An 18,656-nucleotide genomic window follows, 5' to 3' on the forward strand; every position below is an offset into this window, starting at 1 on the left:
TTATAGGCAAGGGCAGTTACATAGTTGGAATCAGTTAACTAGGTAGTCGGTTAATTAACAGATATAACAGAAAATTTAAAAACAAACTGTGTGCTAAACATAGATACATCATATTCCTTCCTCCCTAAAAAAAACTCGTCATCGAGTTTAACAATACATTAAAAGTATAGAAGAACTACGTAAAGGATCAGTAGGTGCACTCTGGCATCTCAACTAGGTTGACACTCCCTTAGCACCATCATCATATCCAAAATAGTGGTTAAGTTGCTAACTGAAAATCATCTGAAGCTTGATATGGATGTCGGTCTGCAACATTGCAAACAGGGTTGATGTGTAGGCCGGAAGGTAAGTCCAATCTGTCAGCATTTGGTCCAAACACTTTGATGGCTTTGAAAGGGCCAAGTTTTCTGTTTTTTAGTTTGTTATAAGTCCCAGCTGGAAATCTACTTTTGTGAAGATGAACCATCACCGAGTCACCTTCTTGGAATTGTTGGATACTTCTATGTGTATCTGCTGCCTTTTCGTATGAAGCATTTGCTTTCTCAATGTTGGCTTGGATGTCTTGATGACGTCGAACAATCTTTTCAGCCATTTCTTCATCATCACTATTAAGATCAATAGAAGAAGGAAGTTGAGCGAGATCAATAGTTAAAGCTGGCAGTTTTGTATAAGCAATATCAAATGGACACTTCCTTGTTGATCGGTTCTTCATGAATTTGAATGCAAACTCGACTTGGGCAAGGGACTAAGGCCCACTGCTTTGGGTTTTCTCCACATAAACATCGGATTAAATTTCCTAAGGTTCTGTTAGTAACCTCGGTTTGGCCATCAATCTGTGGGTGGCTAGTGGTGCTATATTTAAGAGAAGTGTGGAATTTTCGCCATAGAGTCTTCTAAAAGTGACTAAGGAATTTGACATCCCTATCTGAAACAATTGTTTTAGGAATACCGTGTAGGCGAACTATTTCCTTAAAGAAAAGGTTAGCTATGTGTATGATATCATGAGATTTTTTACAAGCGATAAGATGGCTCATTTTGCTGAACTTGTCTACCATTATTGAATCATACCCACGTTGAGTTTTAGGAAGACCAAAGACAAAGTCCATGGATAAATCCTCCTAAATAAAAGTTGGAGTTGGTAGAGGTGTGTAAAGTCCATCATTAGTGGAAGTTCCTTTTGTTGTTTGGCAAATGAAACATTGTTTGACAAAGTTCTATACATCCCTTTTAATTGAGGCCAGAAAAAATGAGTAGAAACCAACTCAAATGTTTTTGAAATACCAAAGTGACCGGTCATACCTCCAAAATGAAGATCTTTTATTAAGGATTCCCGAAGAGAAGTATGTGGTATGCATAAGAAATCTCCCTTGAATAGAAAATTATCAAATATATGAAAGTCTTTGCATTGGATGTTATTAGAACACTTGTACCAAGGACTTTCAAAATCAGGATCAGTAGGATAAAGTTTTGAAATGTGTTGGAAGATAATGACTTCACCTGCTAAAAGAGTTAGTAATTCATTTTTTCGACTTAAAGCATCGACTACTTTATTGTCTTTTCTCGCTTGATGTCGAATACAAAATCGAATCGTTGAAGAAATGTTAGCCAACGAGCATGCATCCTGCTAATTTGTTTTTGAGATTGCAAGTACTTTAAAGAAAAGTGGTCAATGAGCAAAATAAATTCTTTATAAAGTAGGTAGCGTTCCTATTGCTTGAGTGCTCTAACAAGTGAATAGAATTCTTGCTCATAGGTGCTCCAATTTTGTTTAGGTTGGCTGAGCTTCTCACTAAAATATTCAATAGGGTGCTTATTTTGAGACAAAACTGCTGCAATACCTACCCCACATGCATCAACGACTACTTGAAAAGGGATAGTAAAGTCAGGTAATCTTAGTACGGGGCTATGTCACAAATACTGTTTGATTGTTTTAAAACTTTTCCTTTGTTCTTTTTCCCCACATGAAATTGTTTTTCCAAAGGCAGCCAATTAGAGGGGCTGTTAATGAACAAGGAAGCTAGGCCTAGGAAGGATAAGATTTGTTTGATTGATGTTGGTATAGGCCAACTAGAAATGGCTTCTACTTTTTGGGGATCAACCTTAACTCCTCCAATCCAATTATAAAATCTAGAAAAGATATATCATTAACAAGGAAGACACTTTTTGGGATTTATGACTAATTGATTTTTTTCTAATGTAGAAAAAACTGTGTAAGTGTGTCATATGTTCATTAGATTTACTGAAAACAAGTATATCGTCGAAATAAAGAACGACAAATTTATTAAGATGGGGAAGAAAAACTTGGTTCATGAGGTGCATAAATGTACTTTGGAGTATTGGAAAGACCAAATGGCATGACAAACCATTCGAATAACCCCTCATTTTTCTTGAAAGCTGTCTTCCACTCATCACCTGGTTTAATACGAATTTGATGATATCCAGTTTGGAGGTCTAACTTAGAAAAGGCGGTGGCACTGCCAAGTTGATCAAGTAAATCTCCAATCCGAGGAATTGGAAACCTATGCTTATAGTTATCTTGTTAATGGCTGTACTATCAACGCACATTCGCCAACTTCCATCTTTTTCTTGGAGTGAGGAGAGGAGACACAACACATGGGCTGATGTTAGGTTGGATGAATCCCTTATTTAATAGGTCTTGTATATGTTCATGTAAGATTTTATATTCAGCAGGACTCATTTTATAGTGAAGGAGATGTGGTAGGGAAGCTCCTGGAATGAAATCTATTTGGTGCTGAATATCACGAAGGGGAGGTAATGTAGTTGGGGGTTGACTAATGTTTGGGAATTCTGAAAACAACTTTTGTACTTGCTCAGGACGTTCTTTGTAGTAATATTGTTTTCCCTTCCCGTAGTTATTAATCCTCAGATGATGTCCTTTTGTCTTAAGAATTGCTTCCCATTGAGGATGCGAAATAGTTGTCCTTTTGGAGCTTTGGATTCAATTGATGAACTTGATGCCGAGAGTGGAAGGAGTACAATTTTCCTCCTATGCCAAGAAACTCATACACATTTTCACGTCATTTGTGGGTGGCTTGTAAGTCATATTGCCATGGTCTACTGAGAAGAATGTGATAGACATCCACGTCCAAAATATCGCACACAATTTGATCTTTATAGCTATTGCCAATTGAAAATTGGACTGTACAGGTGTGAGATACCTGAACCTCGCCTCCCTTCTTGATACAGCTGACTCTATATGGTTTTGGTTGTGGTTCCATCTTTAGGTTCAGTGCTTGGACGAGCTTCTTAGATACCATGTTTTCAAAGCTTTTACTATCTATGATGACATTGCATATTTTTCCCTTCACTGTACATCTAGTCTTGAATAAGGAATGTTGTTGGTTGCGAGTCTTTGACTTTGGTGTGAGTAGAATGCGTTGGAACACAACTTACTCTGCCCCTTTCATCTGGCTCTAAAACATCTATTTGCTCATCTTCTTCAATTTCATGTTTGTTCTTGGCAATCTTTGTCATCTAGAATGGCCCCTGTTTTGCCCCAAGGAAAATTGTTAGATAGGTGACCAGTCTTCCTACATCTAAAACACTTTCCAAGCGTAGGTCTGCCATATTGATTAGGTTGTTTTATTGTTGCTTCATTAGTTGTCCGATCTTTATTGGCTATTGTCTTATCCTCTTTCAACCTTGGTAGGTTTTCTTGCGTATTAGTGGCCTGAGTTTTAGCCACTAGTGTGCCTCCTTTTCTAGCATTACTTGATGATTCCCATTGATTTCTTCTATTGGTCCTTGATTGAGAGTCATTCAATTCCTCAATTGTTTCAACTAAAGTGATCACGCCCGTGAAGAAGCCTAGATGTTGAATCTTTACCTTTTCCTTGATGTTCGTGCGTACCCACAAATCTAGCTATCAAATGTTCACTTTCCGGTGGGTTAGTTCTAGCCCCCAATCGGTGGAAGATTTCTGTATATTCAACAACAATTCTTGAACCTTGCCGCAGATTTTGATATTGATTGTATAGAGTTTGTTCATAATTGGCTGGCAAGAAAAGATCTTTCATAAAGTGCTTCAATCTTTCCCAACTGGTGATGGGGTTTTTTCCATTTCAGAATCGATTAACTTCTAATTGCTCCCACCATGCCGAAGCACCCCATCGAAATTTCAATGCTACAAGCTGTACCTTCTTGTCTTCAGGAGTGTTAGCGTATTTAACGAATCCTTCCAGGTTCTTGTTCCATTCCGAGAACTCTTCAATGTCCCTTTTTTCAATAAAAGCGGGGATATCCAATTTTACTCTATATTCATTTGTCTCAATGTGTTGTCGCGCCCCCAGTCGCCATCGTCCCAGCTGATCTTCATTTTCCCTCTCCTCTTCACTCGAGACATCACCATCTTCTTGCTGCCTCCTTTAATAAACTTGCATTCTTGGTCGATCTTTATGAATAACAAGTAAATCTTGGATTCTTGGTTGATTATATTGTCGAGTGTTGATATTTTGTCTTTCTTGAGGTAGATTGTTGGGTCTTGGAAGGTCTTTTTGAAGTTGTGATGACTGCCGTAAGGTCTGGACATCACCAGTGATCTCTTCCATCTTCAACGCCATTCTCTCCAACAATCGGTGGATACTACCAATGGATTCCTCGATGGACAACATGCGTCTTGTTAAGGACCTAGGTGATAGAGCCGTGGATGTACCTACCTACCTCATTGTTTGTGGGCTCAATTGGTATGTGGTCTTTCCCCTGGAAATCAATCTATTCCTTTCCCTTGTTATTGATGATCATCCTTTCCAGGGGTGAAAGGTCTTTGGAAACATATTGTTAGAGCTTTCCTCTGGTTGGTCTGGCTCGAACAGAACAACCGCCTCTTCAACAACAAATCCCAATATTTCGACCTCTTTTTTGATCATATGATTAGCATTGCTATATTTTGGTGTAAATTATCTAAGCAATTCAATTGTTATAGTTTTGATACTCTTTTGACCAATTAGAGATATCTTTTGTAACTCTTTTGGTTGTGGGGCTTCTTTCCCTCTCGTTTTTGTAATTTCATACATCAATGAAATTTGTCTCATAAAAAAAAAAAAAATTGTAGGAAAATCTGAAGTTGAAATATATGATGTTAAACACAAGTTAATGGTTGGTATGATATTGTTTGTTCAGGTGCAGGGGCCATCAACATCTGTTAGGGGTAACGGGAGCGATGCCAACGTTCCGGAAAGTGACGTAAAAAGGTTACGTGTCTGATTTCCTACGATTTAAAACTAGCTGGAAAGATGTTACCCTGCATTGATTTGCTGATTATTGTAAATTCTCTCTATTTTGTTAGAAATTTAGTCTCAAATGTGTAGGGTAAGGGAGCTATAACATAAAAACCATATGGCAGTTTAACCCATAGTTTTTGGGTCTAAATGTTCTACCTTTATTTTGTTTGGCTTTAAAAATAGCCTCAGTTCTAAATGTTTTTTGATTCTGTAGAACCAATGTCTTTCCTGCTCTTATGGCATGAAAAGTAACCTTTCTAGACAATCACATATATTTTCTTGTTCTTTCTTTGAAGCCTTATCTATAGGAGTCTATGGCAACGAATGACTAAATTTATACACCGTCGAGTTTAAACTGTTTTTGTATACTCTACCATTGGTTTCCATACTAGATCGAGCCTCCTTGAGCCTCTTTTGTTAGTATTATTATTATTATTATTTTGGGTTCTAGTTATATGAAGCTATGGGGGAATTGTATTAAATGGAAAAAACAGGCTAATTATTTGCAAATATCGCAAATAATTAGAACTTAGCACTAAAATGGCAATTTGATTCCCTCTGTTAGTTATATCCAACTTTACTTTTAATACTTAATCTACCTAATCTCACAATGGCCCAAAAATTGCTGACTTAGAATTCACTGTCTCAACCTCCTTTTTAGAAATACTCCACTACTCTTTGCCCTTGCAGACGAGCTCTGCAACGGCCACCTTCGTGCTACTCAATTCCTGTCAGAATCCCTTACGTTCCCCCTCGCTTCTCCTCCCACCCCTAATTAGCACTTGCAAGGACACAGTGGAGTTATGTTAATTGTGGGCATTCATACAAGTCAAAAGATAAAACCAACCTTTCTAGCTTGTGTTTTTCTCCAACTCTAGTGATTACCATCTCCATTTCCACATACGAGAAATACGTCGTGGCATTTATGAAGAAAATAACCTATAATAAAAAAATGCCTCTCCATGAATCAGGGATAGAACTAGTAATAGAACTTAAGTAGATGTCAATGTTACATGTGTATTGATGTAACTTACATAGATATCATCAATATCCATATATTAGATAATCAGTGATATTAGTGATGCAACTCAAATAAATATTTATGTAGATATTAGTGATATTCGTTTATTGGTGATGTCGATGATAGAACTTTAGTAGATGATGAAATTGTCTAGGTGTTGATTTTGTGGAAATACCGATGAATGGAAATTTTGAAGAACTTTATAGAAATCGATGAAATTTGTTATAATTAGTTAATGAATATTTGATTGTGGCTTAATTAGATTATAATTGACAATTTTTAATTATCATTTGTATAAGGTAAGATAACATTTAGATATATATTATAAATGTCAGTGTAAATATTGACACGATAGTATAAATTTAAAAAGGAAATTAAAAAATAATTACAAAAAAATATCAAATGTTGGTAATTAATTACAAAATTGAAGGAGACATGAAGTATATGCATAACAAATAATTTTAAATTGTTTATCGGAAGATGAATGTCTAATACCCAAAGAAAGACAATGTTGCATTGGATCCAAAATCTTGATAATTTTGATAGAAATTACAATATTAGAAAAGTTGAATATTGAAAAAAGATGAGGAAAAACGACGTAGAAGAAAGTATTGGCAATATTATAGATATATAGGTGATATTTCTATAATATTTCGAGAGTATATCAGCGATAATTTGATCGTTGATCCAATTTTGTAAAGCCACTATAGATAAATCCATAAAATGAAATAACATTAATAAATCAATGATATTAGCGATAAATTGTGGAATTTTGAGAAAAATGATGTTACACCTGAATCTCTATCAGTTACTTGACTTGGTGGATATTTTGGTGAAATGTCGCAATACTTTCAACATGCTATACAATTGACGAACTTGAATTCAACTAACGCATTAAAAAAATTATAACCTTCAAATTTGTTTGAAATTTCAATATTTCTCAAAATTTTGAGGTTTCTCAAAATTTGAGCTCTTTGAAATCTTAAAATTTTGACTGAACACTATTTTATCTCTATTCTTTGAAGTTCATTTAATTGGTGATACAACTTTGGTAAATATTAGTGATATTCGGATATTGGTGATAGAACTTATCCCATTTTATCGACATCATGAGTCATTATTTTCAGGTTACCTTTATTGATTTGGAAGAAGTGATAAATTCTTCATTCTAATCTGAATTTTAATAAACTAATTGTCTTGGGGACGGTTGCAAGCACAACAACCAGGTCTAAAGTATTTACATATATAGTCCAATGCAAAAAAATTAACATTTGATAGACCATTTTGCTAATAGGAATCTATTAGCGATAGAGGAATAAAGTTTATTGCTAGTATATTTTTCTACATTTGCAATTCTTTAAAAATGTTGCTATGCACTTAGGTTGCAATTCATCAATGGGAATGGAAAAAGTAGGCTCCCTTTGATTACGTTTGTTGTTGTTTACCTATGTTTCGTAATGGTAATGAACCGTAGGGCCCACCTCCAAATTTGTAATCAAATCGTGCAATCTAATTGAGAAAAGAAGAGTGCTTAGTTTGATTGTGCTTAAAAATTATATGGGATTCATTATCTTTACTGTTACAGATATTATTATTGTAATTGCTTGAGAATTATGAATCTGTCACATTTATTGTTATTTTTACCTTTACCATTACCATTACCTTTACTTCTTAGTGTCAAAAGGTAACGGTAACGGTAACGATAGCAGTAAATGTTACAGATTCGTAATTTGTAATTTTAAGTAAACTCGTTCAAAAACAATTTAATTACGTTTGCAATTCAGGTTTATTATAATTGATCCATCAATAGAATTATATTACGATTATACCGATTTTCATTATGGTTGGTAAATGTAACCTAAACTATTAGCGGTAAAAGTACCCTCAATTGTAATTACCCTCGTCCCCCAATAACTCATATTGATATTCTTATGTCGAATTGTAGCATTATTAAAATTGAGTTAAGAAAATGTATTACTATCATAATTTTGAGATAGAATAATGGAAATAGATAATAATTTTAATTGTTAAATAATAATAAAAAAAAAACAATGATCAAATGTGAGCGAAAAACACTTTTTTTTTTTTTTTTTATTGGACTAGTTGCATAAATCAAATTTAAGCCTAAAATAATAGAATATGTAGTACAAGGATAAAATAATTGCATATATAGATAAAAAAAAAAAATGGTAAAAGACTAAAAAACCCATGCCTAGCCAACATTTTTTTCGCTTCTTCCTCATTTTCTCAAATTAAAAGCTATCATTGATAGCAACTATCAGTGATAACCACTGATAGCTGCTATCAGCTGACTACTGATAGGTTCTATCAGCTGCTATCGTTGATAGCTTCTATCAATTGCTATCGAGGATAGTTGCTATCAGCATAGCTTTCAATTTTAGAAAAATTAATACAATCTTGAAATATTAATTTTTAATTTGCTATCAATTATTATTGGCTATCATTGATTCACTTTCATCAATTGGAATCAACGTTGAAATATTACTACTTAAGGCTATCAGTGGCTATCAATGATAGATTTATAAATCGTGATCAACTTTGAAAAAAGACCAACAACTTTGATTACCATAGTAGTTATCACTAATAATCTTTTATCATGGCTATCACTGATAACAGCTATCAGTCATTATCACTGATAGACTTTCATCAATTAGAATCAACCTTGAAATATTAACACTTAAGGCTATTAATGATAGATTTCTATAACTAGTTATCACCTTTGAAAGAAACTCGATATATAGATATCACTTAAGTTTTATCACCGATATCACTAACATCACTCATATTGTGGTCATCAGTGATAGCTTCTTTCACTGATAACATCACTAATAAGATGCTATCAACGATCTCACTGATATCATGCTATCAGTGATAGTTCTCTATCACTGATAATGTGCTATCAGTGGTAGCTTCTATCACCGATAACGTGTTATCAGATAACTTCTATCATCGATAACATGCTATTAGTATTAGCTCTTATCATTGGTAACATGCTATTAGTAATAGCTTCTATCAATCATAACCACTGAACACCTTTTTGCCCATTTCTTGTCATTCCCAAATATTTATAAGTCTCTTTTCTTTTCGATGATAGCTTCTATCACTGATAAATATTCTATTAGTGATAACTTCTAGGCATTCCACTTATATTTTAGTTCGAGATTCAACTTTATTAATTAAATTCACTAAGTTGGCTATCAATGATAGATTTCTACAAGTGACTATTAACTACGAACATATAATCAAAGATTAAGCTATCAATGATAGAGAATATTAGTGGCTATCACTTATAGACTTTCATTTGCTATTTATATTTATTATTTGTTATAATAATCAAACTTGATGATTGGTTTGTTGGTGTTAAGTCACGTATGAATTGAATACTTTCAAGTCATGCGTATGAAACTCAGCCTCATAATTCTTGTGAAAAAAAGGGGAAGAAGAAAAAATTCAAATAAAGGAAAGAAAAATTTTAAAAATAAGAGAAAGAGAAGAAGCAAAAAATCGAAGAAAGACAAGAAAATAAAATAATAAAAAAAAGATAAGGGAAGAAGCAAAAATCGGTGAAATGGAAGAAAATAAAAATTAAAAAAAGAAATAAGTAAGAGCTGAAGAAAGAAAATAAAAAAAAGGAATAATAAAAAACTGAAGAAAGAAAAGAAAATTTTAAAAATAAAAAAAATAAAAAAAGAAGGAAATGAAAGAAAATAAAAAAAATAAAGGAAAGAATAAAAAATCGGATAAAGGAAAGAATAAAATAAAAAAAAAAGGAGAAGAAGCAAAAACTAAGAAAGAAAATAAAATAAAAAAATGAAAATAGGGAGGGAAGAAACAAAAATCAAAGAAGAGAAATAAAATAAAAAGACTAAAAAAAGTTGTACAACAAAATAAGACAAGGGAGGATGAAATTGGAAATTAAAAAAAATTCAAAGATTGGTTAGTCAACTCATGCATATTTACAAATATTTTAAAAATATAATATATTTTTAAATTTTTTCTCTTATTCTATTATTCATTACAAATATCTTATTTTATTTTCTTAATACATAATTATAAAGATGTGACATTGAACTATTTACCTTTGTAGAGTACATGCGAATTAACATTCTTTAGTATGAAATAAATTTATTAAAAATAAAAAAAATATATGCTGCAAAATAAATTCATAAATAAACAACCGAAATAATTACCAAAGTTCAACAATAGATTGTGGGGGACATAATTTCATGCTCTTAAAGTAGAAGAATTAGATTCCAAATCTTCTAAATATTAAATTAATTATGAAATTGTTCTATGAAAAAATGGGAAGTTTCTTTTCTAGCAAAAGTTTTTTGACTTATTGCCAATTGTCAAATGTCCATATTTTCAATGTGCTGCATTACTGAAAAACAAATGTTGCATATCTACTATATACTTACACATTATATAGTATATACACACTAAATACATACATCTTTAAATATATATATATTTTTATATATTTAAAAAATTTCAATTGAATCTTCGCTCCATAATCATGTGAATAAATTTTATGAATTGATTATTTTTCAATGTTCAAATATGTAAGGTTGGGATTTGAACCTCTAACTTTCGAAAGTAATTTATTTCTCAATCAATCCTAATTATAGAGAGTTAACATGATATTAAAAATTATTATTTATTTAAAATGAGATTTATTTTCTTAATGTTAAAATATTCAACTTATTTATACTCAATTATGTGTATAGGAATTCAATCCATGGACATATCAACATCACTATACTATTTAGGTTTAAATGTCATTTTGTCTCAATATTTTGACGTTTGTTTAATTGTAGTCCTAGTTTTAATTGTCTAGTTTTTGTTTCTGCATATTCATTAGATTTTAAAATTTAGTCCCCACTGATAGTTTATTATTGATTTTTAATTTTTTTTTTTTTTTGTTATCTATTAACATTTTTACTATAGATTTTGAAACTAAATTCACATATTGCAATTTCTTACATGAAAATTGATATTATTATTATGTAACCAATTTTGATAAAATTAATTTTTGTGAATAAAATTTAAAATTTATTGAAATTACGGGGACTAAAATAGAACAACTGAAAGTACAAATACTGAAATTGATCAAACTTTAAAATATGGAGATCAAAATGGTATTTTAACATATATACTACCCATATTATATGATATCATCTTATTCACTTAAAAAAACTAATATTCACCTAATAACATAAAATACATGCCAACAAGAGCTTAGCTTTGACATCTATATATGCTGACAACTAAAAGGTTCGTAGTTCAAATCTCTCTATTCCTATTCGTACTAAAAAAGAGAAAAATAACATAAAATACACGTAAGACACTTCAAATGTCATGTTATTGATTCTTGTTTAATTTTCATTTTTTTTTTCTTCTTGTGAGGAATATATCAACTCTGATTTTTAGGGTTATAATGGATGATCTATTCATTAGGATTAATTAATACTAATGAGGTTATCAATAATTTTTTTTTTTATCATTTTTTTAAAGAAGCTATCACTAAGTTACTGAGCATGAAAAAAAAAGAAAAAAACTAACATCAATGAGAAAGATCCAAAAGAATTACGGAAAAATTTTTACTGTTACCGTCGTATAGAACTCTTCCATATCTCTTCTATCGAATGAGTAACATACGTCACTATTATGGTCCACCTTCATTTTACAAAACGATTCGATGCTCTTTTTTTTTCTCTCATATTTAATTTTTAAAAAATAATATAAATTAAACATGAGAGGAAAAGTTATTATAAAATAATAATGTAAATTAACATGAGAGAGAGAAAAAGAGGACGAAATTGTTATATAAAATGAAGGTGGTTCATAAAAATGACACATGCCACATGTTACTCATTGGATGGAAGAGATATGGAAGAGTTCCATACAACGGTAGCACTAGAAATTTTTTCAAGAACCACATCGTTTTTAAGAAATAAATGATAAAAGGATTTTTTTTTAAAAAATGTTTGGGGCAAAAAAATGTCCAAGAAATAAACCATAAATGTGCAATAATTAAGGTAAAAAATGTATGTATATCCATTATTCAAAATTATTTCATTATAAATTACTTTGGTAAGCTACCATTAGAATCATGCCATGTATACTACATTATCAATTTCATTTGAATAAACTAGAAATCATATATTGCAAACCTTTTTGTATCTATTTAATAAGCAGTGCATAACAACTTTTTTCATGGTGAAGCTTTTTCTTTCCTATGGAGAAATCTCTTAACCTTTTTAAGATAAATCCCTAATTTCAATATTAGGATAATGGCCCAAACTATTGTTAAGTTTTGATAGTCACTAACTAAACTTTTAAATTATGCTAGTTCACCACAATTTTCATATAAATCAATTTTACTATATTTGTTACTTTTTTTTTGGAAAATTGTTGAAAATATTTTTAAATGTAGCAAAATGTCACAACCTATCAGTGATAGACACTAATAGATATCTGTTAGTGTCTCTTAGTGATAGATTATAGTAGTTTGACGTTTTTCTATATTTGTAAATATTTTAGTTTATTTTATTATATTTTAAAATAACCCTTTTTTTTTTAAAAAAAACAATACTTGTCTTTGCATTTTTTTTTCATAGGAATTGAATTGCTATTAAATAAGAGATCTCATAGCTTAAGGTCAAATACAAATAGAACACAATTAGAAGGAAAAAAAAAAGACAAGAAAAACAACTCTCAAATAGAAAAATTGACACAACACCAAATTAAAACAACATTAGATTGTACAATTAGACTAATCACTTGGGTGGTCGTAAGCTAGTCTCATAAACATAAAAACTATGTTATCTCGAAATAATAACTATACACCAAGCTATTCTCCAAATCTTATGATGCAATGTATATTAGAGGCAAAAGGATTTGGATGGAACCAATCGGGATGAAATGCAATGAAAATATATCAATAAAAAACACTACAATTCATAAAGTGGAATATAGAGTATAGCCAAATATTCCTCTCATCTTTCTGCCTCTCATTTTTATAATATTAAGATATTAAGTTTTTGCACCAAAGTATAAAAGAATTTTAAAGATTTCCTACCAATAATACACAACAAAAATCCCAAGAAACAAAAAGTTAGGGTTTTCAAAGTTCATTTTTCAAAAAAGAGAAATTGGATGTCATCAACTTTCTTAATCAAAGTTTCCATTAGTTAAATAAAGGGAACATGATTTATATATAAGCGAAAGACAATTATCTTCACTGATATAAAGATAATTTTAGTGAAATCAAAAGTGAAATCCTAAAAGCTTATATCCAAAGTGAATAATATCACACATTGTGAAGAATTTGTTGTCCTAACAAAGGAAGTTATATTGTAACTTCAAAGATGCATTCTTGAGGAGATTCGTGAACTGAACTGATTGTGTGCTCATGGAGAAGAGGAATTGACTTAAATAAGAGTTAAATAAATAGATGACTCTTGAAGATAGTCTAAGACAAGGTCCATGCCACATGTGAGTCCAAACCCAAGAAAACCTTGAGAGTACATTTGCATGCCTCGAAAAAAAAAAAAAATAAAGGCTCAAGTCTTGGGGTCGACCGAGCCAAGTCTGCTCTATATCACCAAAAGGGTAATATTACACCTGTAGCATACGAAAATATTAAAATATATGTGGACTCTACAAATGGTCTCATCCTTCACCTTCAAGGGATAAAAAAATATTATGAGAACTTAAATACTTTGTATACTAATTTGGGCATTAGAGTGTATCTGACACCACACTTCACCAGTACGAATTTTCTTGTAGGTCAGTTCGAACAAATTCTTTGAACAAAAGAGCTCCACGTAAAAACAGGTGACCAAGACGAGATCTGCATGCCAACAATGATAACTTGTGTCCAATAAGAACAATTCAAAAAGAGACAACTCAAAACAAAGAAGCCAACTAGAATAGCCTTTTTAAGATTTCACTTTAGCCAAAGGAGAGGGTATACCCTGTTTTCTTAAAAGCTGTAACCAATCAACTTCCTCTTTCTCCCCTGTTTTCTTCATCCTAACTTTCTCTCTATATAATATAAATTCAATCAATAATACTTTCTTAGGTGTTTTCTTTTCATATTAGTTTCATTGTGGAATTTGGGTGATAGCCATTATTATTCATACAATGGGCTTTGAGCATTATTTGATATGCATTTCCCATAAACATTACAACAAACAACTCCAATTACAGACTGTGGAGCTCAAGGTTGCCATGGATTGTGATGGCTGTGAACTTAAAGTCAAGAAAGCCCTTTCTTCTTTACCAGGTTTTTCCTCATTATTTTCTCTTTTTCTCTTCTTCTCTTCTTCTTTTCACATCTTTTATCATGTTTTGTGAGAATTTGAAACTACGATATATAAAACATGTTTGGGAGTGATTTTAAAAATGCTAAAATTACTTTTGTCCAATCTAAAACTTAATTTCAATCACTCAAAATCGATTCAATGTTTAATTTTACGCATTTAAACACATTTTTATATTATTACAATTGATTTTAAATGATTAAAAGCATTTTCCGAGTGATTGTAAAAATAACAAAAGTGATTTTAGATGTTTCAAAATCATTACCAACACATGCAATTTAAAGGGTACTCATACATAAATCACCTCTCACATTTCCAAGTTGTGCTACCTCACGTTTACAAAAAATGTTGTATGTTTCATTTCACCGACAGTTTGTTTGATGATTTTTTTATTTGTCGTTGAAGAGGTTTTGGGATGAAATGAGAGCTTTGTTGACGTTTTTGTTTCATTGCTAATTGTACTATTTGTTTTTTTTTTTTTTTTAATTTTTTTAAGTACAACAATTACGAGAATGGGGATCAAACCTTCGACCTTTGGGAAGGGAGGCAATCCTAATAACCATTGAACTAAGCTCATTTTGACTAATTATAATATTTATTGAAGTGGCATTACTATTCTTCTTTATTCTTGAAAAGTTGTTTCCCCCTCTTTTTCTTATGTAAAAAAATATGTTTCAATGTAACAACTTAAAAATGTTATAGTTAACATGAGCATAGTTTAGTAGTACTTAACCTATATTTCAAATCTACCTACTTTGTTTATATTAAAAAAACTTATATATTTGTTTTAAAGAAATTTTAAAAGCTAGGGTTGGTGTGGAAAATAATCTTTTATAAAGTTTTCTTTACAAAGACATTCAATTTTTTTTGGGAAGGAAAAAAAGGAAAAAGAAAACAAAACCTGTTTATTTGACGAACTACCAAAAAGAAAATCAGAAAGTATTAAATAATGGAAATTAGAGAAAAATTTGATTATTTCATGTTTTAATTTTATGAAACTCACCATTTATAATTGACTAGAATTGTATAAATAATATAATAACTTAAATTCCAGGGAGTGAATGGTTTTTACTATTATTATTTTGAACACAATTATTGCAATTTTTTTAATCTCAAATTCAATATACTAACCCATTTTTGAACATTTTGCCAAAAAAAAAAAGTAAAAATAAATAAAGATAATATATAACATATAAAATTTATCAGTGATAGACTCCCATAAATAATAGACTCTATTAATGATAAACTCCCACCAACATAAATTTCGAGAACCAGATTTAAATTTTTCTGTATTGTTATATTTACGACTACCAAAATTGAAAGTTAAGAACATGTTAATTATATTTTTGAAAACTTGTAGTTAGAAGTTGAAGGAAAAGAAAGTATTGGTGTTTGTAGGGGTGAAATCTGTGAAGATAAACAGAAAGCAACTGAAGGTAACAGTTATTGGATATGTAGAAGCAAACAAAGTATTGAAGAAGGCAAAATCCACAGGAAAAAAGGCAGAGATTTGGCCATATGTGCCCTATAATTTAGTGGCACATCCCTACATTGCTCCAATTTATGACAAAAAAGCCCCTCCTGGCTATGTGAGAAATAACAATATAGAGGACAATAATGGAAGTTTCCTCAAGTTTGATGACCCTTCAAACTTTGTCACCATGTTTAGTGATGATAACCCTAATGCTTGCTCCATTATGTAGCAAATATAAAAACATATCTTATTTTAATTTTACAATGTTCTTCTTGTTAGACAATGTTTTGCTAAAAGTAATCTTATGACTCTCTCATTCATATCCTCTAATTTTTTTGGAGATGGATGTTGTGTGATCAATGAAACATAAAAGAAAAATATTTGATGTAGTTTTTAGGGTTGCATCTATCGTTTTTTAAGATGGGTTAGAATTTTTTTCGCTTGCAAAAGCATAGATACAGTCTAGGATGCACTCAGATATATTGCTTAGATATAAAAGGTTGACTATTATATATTATGTTGTTGAAAAATAAGCTTTTTGTATTATTATTTCAAAGTCCAATGCAAAAGTTTGACTATGTTTCCAATTCATCCTACATTTACAAATTTATGAGAATGAGATTTGATGAATAAATTTATTTTCTAGTAGGACTTTGGTTTATCAACTTCTTCTTTGGCACTTTGAATTTAGGTTTCTATAGTTATGAATCACTCATCTTTAGTACATCTTCTATGCAACACAAATTTATATTCTAACTTGAGTTTAGTTCAGCGATAATTGACATTTAGAGGCCGGAATAACGATCCTACAATTATACATAAAAGAAATAAAGAAATAAATAATCTACAAATTAAATAAAAATGATTCAAATTTAGCTTATTTGTAAAATCCAAACACACATTATACTAAACTTTAAAATTTCATGAGTATGCATATATGTTTTTTAGCTTAGTGAAATCATGAGTTTAAACATTATTTAAGATTTCAAAATAATATAAGTAACAATTATTGTCATATAAACCATCGAAGTGATAAGAAAATAATAATATAAAAATAGACCAGAATGTAATCTGTGATTATAATAATATTTGAAATTCAAATAGACTTCAAAAAGAAGAAAAGGAAAAAAAAAAAAAAAAAGACAAGTAAAAGGAATAAAAACAATAAAGAAATTGAAACAAAAGCATCACTCGGTTGTTTCTAGGGCTTGGCGAGGATACCAACAGAATCAACTTTTATCTTCTTTTTGGCTTTTTCAACTTTTCCTTCCCTCCCTTTTTTCTTTATTTATTTTGCCTTTTCTGAATTTTTCTCAAATCCTAAGGCAGCGTAAAGTCATTATAATGAGAATTTCAAATTATTTCAAATTAGTAATATTGATTGAATGTTTCAAGGACAAAATCTACAAATGTTTGGGAGTTTAGTTTGTTGGATAAACAATATACTTTTAGGATTAATTATCTCCTCTTGTGTGAACCTACTGGGAATTTAGTCAACTAAAAATAATAATAATTATCAAATAAAGACATAAGTGATTTTAATACGGAAAAACCTCCTCAATGTGAGGAGTAAAAAAATCACCGACTGAAATCAAAATCTTCAGTATAATCAATAATAGGTGCAACAAGTTCTCCATAGTCACAATCATAGGCATTCACAAAATATATCTTAAGATTAATAATCTCGACAATAAATGGAAATAATAATGAAGAATAAATTAGAAAGGTCTCACTTTTAGGGATAACCAATTACCCACTGTATGTGAATATAGGTAGCTTCAAAAAAAATCTCCATCGTCTAGATTGAAGCTCCTCATTTGAAGAATATGCCGTCAAAATTTCAGCTCGATCGGACCACGAATCGACCCCAAAAAGCTGAAGAATGTTAATATTCAAAATGAAGTTTTCTCCAAAATTCTTATTGTCGTTTTAATTCCTCTTGGTTTGCGTGTTGCCAAAATAACTGGCGATTGCTAAAGGTTTTTCCTTAAAACCTAATAAACCCTAATGGGGTTTTATGTTCATCCTTCACTTTAAGTGAAATAATCCCAACACTTCTCCCCATATTTCACGATGTGGAGGAATTTTCCATTCCACAACGGAACGAAAAAATTCAAGCTTCTCTCTTAGTAGATTCTTCGTCAACATATCGATCTATTATGATCAGTATGGATCTTCTCAAGTTCAAATAGTTCATCATTCAAAACATATCTTATCTAGTGAAACATCATAACTATATACTTCGTTCTGGAATGAAGTGCAAGATTCTTACCAAGATGAATCGCACTCAGATTATTACAGTATAGCACATATCATTATTGTTTAAAGCCACACTCCTGTATAAAGCGCTTCATCCACAACATCTCTTTGCAAGCCTCTACTGCTGCAATATACTCTATTTCACTTGCAGAAAGTTCAACACACTTTTGCAAGCTTGGCTGCCAAGACACTTTGCCACCTGCAAATGTCATTAAATAACCAAAAGTAGACTTCTAATTATCTATATCTTCTGCAATATTTGAATCATCGTAACTAGCAAGTATTGATTTTCCACTGCTAAATGTAAGCTTCAA

General features: G+C 31.0%; 2 protein-coding genes across 12 annotated transcripts in view; both read left to right on the plus strand.

Annotated features, from left to right (window-relative positions):
• Positions 1 to 5,505, plus strand: part of UVR8 (Regulator of chromosome condensation (RCC1) family protein) — a 53,730-nt gene extending 48,225 nt beyond the window's left edge. For 5 of the 11 annotated variants that reach the window (XM_039026726.2, XM_039026725.2, XM_039026724.2 and 2 more), the window contains one exon: positions 5,140 to 5,505. In XM_039026726.2, the coding sequence (XP_038882654.1) occupies positions 5,140 to 5,223 (84 nt within the window). In that variant the 3' untranslated portion in view covers positions 5,224 to 5,505. Of the gene's footprint in view, positions 1 to 1,753; positions 1,887 to 5,139 lie in introns of all 11 variants that reach the window. The other 6 variants (XR_016528155.1, XR_016528154.1, XR_016528153.1 and 3 more) reach the window with 2 other exon arrangements.
• An 8,788-nt stretch (positions 5,506 to 14,293) lies between these two features.
• Positions 14,294 to 16,413, plus strand: LOC120074481 (heavy metal-associated isoprenylated plant protein 23-like). Its single transcript, XM_039027616.2, has 2 exons — positions 14,294 to 14,572; positions 16,008 to 16,413. The coding sequence occupies exons 1-2, from the start codon at positions 14,431 to 14,433 to the stop codon at positions 16,310 to 16,312; spliced, it is 447 nt and encodes a 148-aa protein (XP_038883544.1). The 5' UTR covers positions 14,294 to 14,430; the 3' UTR covers positions 16,313 to 16,413.
• The last annotated feature ends 2,243 nt before the right edge of the window (positions 16,414 to 18,656 follow it).

This window comes from Benincasa hispida, chromosome 3 (assembly GCF_027475165.1).
Source record: "Benincasa hispida cultivar pf3 chromosome 3, pf3_genome.v1.1, whole genome shotgun sequence".
In the NCBI taxonomy this organism is placed as follows: domain Eukaryota; kingdom Viridiplantae; phylum Streptophyta; class Magnoliopsida; order Cucurbitales; family Cucurbitaceae; genus Benincasa; species Benincasa hispida.